The sequence below is a fragment of the Ceratina calcarata genome, unplaced genomic scaffold (genome assembly GCF_001652005.2).
Source record: "Ceratina calcarata isolate Rehan_Ccalc_2016 unplaced genomic scaffold, ASM165200v1 scaffold48.2, whole genome shotgun sequence".
Taxonomy (NCBI): domain Eukaryota; kingdom Metazoa; phylum Arthropoda; class Insecta; order Hymenoptera; family Apidae; genus Ceratina; species Ceratina calcarata.
In genome coordinates, this window is record NW_017172225.1 from 141,836 (window position 1) to 148,844 (window position 7,009).

The window sequence follows — 7,009 nt, forward strand, 5'->3', positions numbered from 1 at the left end:
CAGATAATGCCTGCACTTTCGGTGTAATGGAACGAACGTGTACACGTATTTTGCAGCCCGCTAACATGTGGTTCGCCTACAATGATGGAATCTTGGGGTCCTGGAAGGACTGGCACACCCCCGCCTGCGCTTCCGCCGCCGCCAGCTGGGAGCAACAATGGTGGTGCAACGTCTGCAGCAACCGCAAACGTCGCACAGGCAGGTTCTACCACCGCGCCGATTGCCAGTCCCGAGGGAGTGAGCGACGTAAGTGCGGAAAAGCTTAAACGAAGTGCCTGTAAAAAACCCGCAAATTCCTACCGCTTCCCTCTATACGCGTTCTAATTCAACCGGGCTGAAGGGATAATTTGGAAATGTAAAAATAAAATGCCGATGATTTCGTGCGGTGCAAGGCTATGGTGTCGCTCAAAGCTAATAGCTCGAGTTAATAGCACGTATTCAAGTAAGTCCCGGAAATGGAGCGCTCGTAGAGTCGTTGAGGGATGAAACCACTCGTCGCGCCTACTCCTACCACCCAGTTTCAATTTCACAAACATCCCCGATGGTTGGCCGTAATGGACGTTGGTCGCGCTATCGAACAGAGCTAACTGAATCACCGAGCTATGTCCGAAATATTGCCCATTCCCACGAACGTTCACGGTGGTTCAGAGGCTATACAAACCAACGTCTCGTTATATTTTTCGTTCATTGCATTAGTACCGAATTTTTATGATTCGTATTTTGCTTCGATCAAACTTTGGATAAAGAAATATGTACGTAACGATTTAACAGTATTCTTGCCACTTCGCGAGCGAGCCTTAGCCTTAAACCGTGCCCTCAACCCCGAAAGCAATACTTTGTCCCAAGTAAACTCAGCTTGATCGCGTGCATTCGCTTCGAAACACGTCCGGCATCGATCGTGTCGCAAGAGCGTACGGCGATGCTAACGATATTCCAGCCGGCTGTCACGTGAAACGGAAGTCCGAGTCAAGGGTACCTCGAGAGACAAACTAGAATCTCAAAACTATTTTTTATAAAAAATGAAGTAAATATTATTCCCAATACGTAGATACCAAATTCCTATTCTTACGATGTAAAACTGATAAAATCGTCGAGACTGTAAGAACTCTGTACTTGGAATTCTGACGTGAACGTTAGAATTGTGGTATGTGTCGACAGGATCCTCTCGTCTGTAACGAATCGTTCGTTCTTGCAGGTCTCCCAAAAGTCCGGTATTTGGGAAGGCGGTAATTTCTCGTCGACGGGAGGCGGGGAGGGACCATCGAGGAGCGTGTCGCACGCGGCGAGTTTGGACGCGATCTCGAGGAGGGCCGTGAAACCGGATGCGGCCAGGGCACCGTGTCGCAGCCTCACTTGCAGCGTTTGTAAGTATCCACTGGCCGCTGACCCCCGATCGTTCGCTCGTTTTCTGTTTTACATAATTTCCCTGTTTGTTTGTCTCGGTATTTCGGTGGATTGCCATATTAGCTCGAGCTTTCTCTGTGGAACGACGGCTTTTCCGACGGTCCGGTCGATGACATTTAGGTGTTTTCATTCGCCCCCCCCCCTTCCCCCCCGAATCACCCTTCCGTTCCACAAACGGACGGAAAGGCGACACGCTGTTTTATTCCGTACACGATCCCAACATTCCTGGAACGCTCGATCGTGCGACGAGAACGCTAGAAAGCATTCTGCAGACATCGCCATTCCGCCTGACCGCCGAATCGTTTCGATCTTTTTACGTATACGTGTCCCCGCGTTTGAAACCATCCCAAAACGAGTCGTACACGCGTAACGTTGCAGGCGAAATCGCAATTAACGACGTGCATAGAAGATAATGTACCCGCATGCGATGTTTCGTGTCGCGGATGTTGACAGATAGTGGCCGTGCGTGTCTTCTCGCTCAGCGATATAAGCTATCACGTGCCGGAATTATCGTTCCCGTTCGTGATGAGACATCATTGTAGAAAGTTACATCTATAGCCCGTTGTTTTTTATGCACGACGATCGATTGTTCGCAAAAAGAATTCTCGGCTTGTCAAATATTAAATAGATTCGGCTCACTATGATCAGACCAAGAATCTGATACTCGAATTTGAGGTCGAATGCTGTCTGATGTATTCTCTCGCGTGACTGTTAACACCTTCGAATTTTTAAAAAGTTTTGGACAGCCATCTCGCTATCTGTCAACCGAACGGTAAAGCTCGCAAGCTCCGCGCGTGTATTCGTGCCTCAGTAAAACGACGGTAGTTGGCGTCCAGCAGCCGCCCGTCGCTACCCCTTTTACTACCCCTGGCAAAGTGTTCAAGGAACGCGGCGTTCCCTGTCGATCACGCCCCTGTCTCCGACAAATAAAGAGATGTTTCCGTGAAAACTCATCCCCTCAGACCTAGCCCAGCCCACCCATTCGTTTAGATCAGGCCTGACCCTTCGGTACAATTTGTAAATTCCAAAGTCAAACCACAGTAAACGTATTTTAGTAGCGGGCCGAGGGAGCGAACAAGTCACCCTCGAACGACGGCCAGCGACTGTCGATAATCTAACGGAAGGTAAAACAGGATGGTGCAGCCCTTGGTCTGCCACCCCTATTTGGTTTTTCTTTTAAACCGACCGAGCGCCGGCGAGTTTGCACCCCTTTTACAACTTACCAAGCGCTTGCGGCTTCTCATTTTTATTTTGGTCATGAGCTTTTTCCAAGAGATAACGCAACCGCGTTGTCCGACTGAGCTTTCATAGGCCTCTTTTACTTTTTATATTCGTATATATTCTGCCTCCACCACCTATATATTACCACCTTTGTACTCGTTTACCTTCTCTTCTTATACATATCTCATCTCTGTCTGTACAACTCTCGCATCTACTGCGGAACTCTCTTGCCACTGTCTCGTAATTTTTTTCAGGACAAGCACCGCGGCGTCGGCCGGTCAGCGCTTTAGAAATTTTATTGAGCTCCGTACAGAGACAGTGAATAATCTGAATCGATGTCGATGATCTATGTATCGATCCGACGGAAGGCTGACCGACTCGACGCGCGGGGAACGAGACTTGTCAAATATACCAGTTACGCTTCTTGTTCACGAACTCGGTCAAGATTCGATTGGCTGACATTTCCTACACATAGCTTCTCTATTATAGTGATTCACATCGATTTCCAAGGGTGTCTCCCTCGAAATCGTTCGAAACGGCCCAGGATGGCTAACGTCATTGTACAAATCATCATCAGAAACGATCTTCCTCCCCGTCTTTCTATATATGTATATAAAATCGACGTACATATAAAAGACGTTATAAATATTACAACATATTATATTATATTCATACTACTTGAGCGTAGTAATTGCAGCATCTGTCATGTTTGATTAAAAATAATTACACGGTCTTCGACAAAACATTTAAACGATCTTTCTTTCACAGGTATGCAGCTTCTAGTGCGAATTGACTAACCCGTTAACAAACACACTATTTTAACGCTTTTAGATCGAGATATAGGCTCGGTTGTTTCGTTGGTTGGTTGGTCGGTTGGTTCTCTCTCCTTTGTACGGGTTTCTATCTCTCTGCGCTTGAATGAAGAAACAGAAATCAATTTGTAATGCACCGAATTTTGACAACTACACCGTCCGTAGGCTCTACATTGGCCACTTTAGTCCTATCAGCAGTACCCTTGGTAAAAAGTTCTCCGTACACAGTCCCAAATTGCACAACTGTACTAATCGACAACTTTTTTCCAAGGGTTGTAACGAATCTTTGCGCTCCCGTTCATCACACTGTATTTTTCACATTAGATTAGTGCGTGTAATTGATGTTTGTAATAGATTTATCAATCAACGAATTTGACCTACAGCTATATTTTTTTCAAATCTATATACGTAGTTTGTCTTTAGACCTTAAATCGAACCGATCGAGTCTCTTCCACCTTCTCTTACTTATTTTTGCGCTTGAACGAAAAAACAGAAATCAGTTCGTAATGCAGCGAATTTTGGTAAACTATAATCACGCGAAATAAACGTTAGTACGCCAGATATCAGAAATATTATAAATAATTACACAGAGTTGAATAGTTTACGACTTAAATCGAGCCTGTATTTCACACGATAGTCTCGTAACGATAAATAGGATTGACGACGATCGTTGACGGTAGTCGACCGGAAACTGACCGATGCATTTGTGTTTTTAGCGACTAAACATTCGAAAATCTTTCCGGGCGTCGCGTCCGAGAGCGATCTGCAGAAATGGCGGACGTCCAAAGACAGGAAATCGCCATCCCTCAGCCAGATGGGACCAGATTCCATCAAACACAAAGTAAGTAAATGAAACGTGCGATAGAGGACGGTTTGAATTATTCGCGGAGGGAAATCTGGACTTTCTCTCTGTTAATTTCTCTGTTTTGGGTTGCAGTTCTCCTTGCAGGACAATGGGTCCGCGAAATACTTCCAAGGCGCCATGCATACGTCGAACATGGGAGAAAAAGTAGCTCAGGTAAGCGATCCTCGCCCCAAATCCTTCCTTACTATTAAAATGAAACACTTGATACTTTATGAAGGAGAAGAAAGATAATCCTAAAGAAAGTATAGAAACTGGTGAGTTCTGAACAATGTATCTCTACGAAAGTTGTATGAAAAGTAGCCAAAAGTACGAATTTATATGCAAATCAGAGGCTTGTCTCGCTATACGCGACCTCGTCTTGGAACTTTCTCGGAATCGAATAACTCGCGATCTTCTCGCCTCAGAGATCTCGACTTCTAATAGAATCGTGTCGTCCAAGTTCTGTCGCGAACATGCATTTCTCCCAGGGTCGAGAGTCGATTTTCTTCTTGCGTGACCTCCTCAATCGTAGAACAGTCGTCTGACACATGGCAATTTACTCCACTGGACGGCTCGAGTCGAGTGTCTCACTTATAACGGCTTATACTACTGATTCTTTACGTAGCTTCTCGCCTCGCGTTCTCCTGGAGTTCGTTTAGGGGTATTGTTTTTATTTGAAGACGTGAATGCATAATAAGAAATGAGAATACGCGAAGGAGACTCACAAGCACGACGATACAATTATCTATAGTTCGTCGATTTCGAGAAAACGACGTAATCAGCTCCTAAATGGAATTGTTAGCACCGATGCCAATCGTATAACAATAATACAATGTTTATGTCGTGACACCCTGTGGTAACACGGCCCTGACTGGCGCCAATCTGTCTATGTCGCAGTCTTGTGGGTGGGAATTCGTTGCGCTAGAATTTTCACACACCGACATCGACGTTACGCTATTGTAACACATTCACCGCATTCGCGATTAGAAAATGAGACCAGAATGTCTAGGAAGTGTATAAATAAATCGAAAGCGAAAGCAACGTTTCGTTTGAGAAATGTAAAATGATCATTAACGATTATAGAGTAGGTAACAAAGTTTCAAACGAATAAACTCTGTCAGTGGGACGCGGAATCGATATCACGTTTCACGATAGGCACGCGAATAATTTATAACCCTCGGAGCACGAGGGTTGCACGAGACGAAGAGAGCCGTTGACTCCCGCACTCTCAGAGGCCAACAAAGATTTTTAACAAAGTTCTCTCGTCGGAGATCAAGTGTTGACTTATACTTTATGTACGCTCTCGTCGCGCCTTTCTCCTCGGCCGAGGATGGATGGATAGGGACGCCACTTGATCGGTCTCTCGCTTAGGGATGCGAGCCGCGACGGCCTTTAAACAATTTTCCTCGTTCTAAATAGTATCTATACCTTTGCCGACACGCTTATCGACTCGTAGAGGGTCCAACGTCTCGGCCTCTTGAAACACTTCGAGTAGCAGATCCAATGCTCGTGTATTGGCACAAAATGTTACGATAATACATACAATCTCGGTATTACACTTCCACAAAATATTAAATACAGAACTTTTACTTCGTATAGTAAACAAGTTCATCTGTGTTAAAATGTACTGAATGGATTATCTGTTTTAAACGGATATTGCATGAAAAAATTTCTCGGGGTATGCAATACTTGCGGTCTGCGTAGAATTTCGTTAGTTTCGTCGTAGCCGAGTTACCGAAAGTTTGCGCATATGGAACAACTGTTTCCATGATCAATACGTATATTAATTTTACCGTTTATAACGACGTCAGACACTCGAAAAGAGAAATTTATCACCATTAATTTTAGAAATCGTATCGAACGTTTCATTACTTTCTGAAGTGAGTTAAAAGCGAGAGGGAAAATTACTTTTTATCAGATTTTAATATATCTTGAATTCATCGTAATTGCTGATATGATCGTGCTATACTTTCCTCGGATTTTTCGGACAAGAGCTTAGCTGAAAATTGCAATTTAAACTCGCACGGCTAATTCACGTCTCGATGTTCAATCGTCGAAGCTCATCGTCGTTGCTAAAGCTATTTACGTCGCGGCGAGCGAACTCATAGTCGCCCATATCGATAACCGATACTGCGCCTGTTTTTTCCAGCTTCGTCTCAAACACTGTTACGTGATGTCGCGGAAACTATTACGCTGAATTAAAGACACGTCTGTTGTGCACCGACAAAGGGACCCGGTCTTGGGAATTCTGTAACAGTCGCTGAAATATTTTCATATCCGGAATCAATTCAAACCTATCGCCACGTTCGCCTTACCATTTAATCAAGATATTAAATTTCCTCTTATAATCGCTATACTCTTTGGGCTGTTTTAATGATTTTATTACGACCTCTGACTGTTTAGTTAATTGCGCAAATTACTTTGTCTAGTAAAAGGGTGACGCTTCGGTACAGAAATCTGGCGAGGCGTGTAATGAGGCAATTGTTTTCCTCTATAAAAACCAATGTTTGTTACCTCACGTGAATGTTCTTTCTCGAAATTGATAAATGAGAATTACTGACTCGCTGAAGATGTCGAGTAAAACCGTATTTTAATCGTACATGTTACTGCAGGCATGTCAAACACCGGCCCGCCAAGTTTATGCGAACAACTATTTTCCACTTTAAAAAATAATAAAACAGCGGAGAGATCAAGATTAACAGATAAGCATGTGCAAGCAATTATAAAA

At 44.2% G+C, this 7,009-nt stretch overlaps 1 protein-coding gene across 14 annotated transcripts in view; it reads left to right on the forward strand.

The window, feature by feature from the left end:
• sei (potassium voltage-gated channel seizure) overlaps positions 1 to 7,009 on the forward strand; it is a 79,552-nt gene that overhangs the window by 26,534 nt on the left and 46,009 nt on the right. For 12 of the 14 annotated variants that reach the window (XM_026815835.1, XM_026815836.1, XM_026815840.1 and 9 more), the window contains exons 5-9: positions 57 to 246; positions 1,196 to 1,364; positions 2,460 to 2,528; positions 4,154 to 4,278; positions 4,375 to 4,455. In XM_026815835.1, the coding sequence (XP_026671636.1) occupies positions 57 to 246; positions 1,196 to 1,364; positions 2,460 to 2,528; positions 4,154 to 4,278; positions 4,375 to 4,455 (634 nt within the window). The remainder of the gene's footprint in view (positions 1 to 56; positions 247 to 1,195; positions 1,365 to 2,459; positions 2,529 to 4,153; positions 4,279 to 4,374; positions 4,456 to 7,009) is intronic. The other 2 variants (XM_026815837.1, XM_026815839.1) reach the window with 2 other exon arrangements.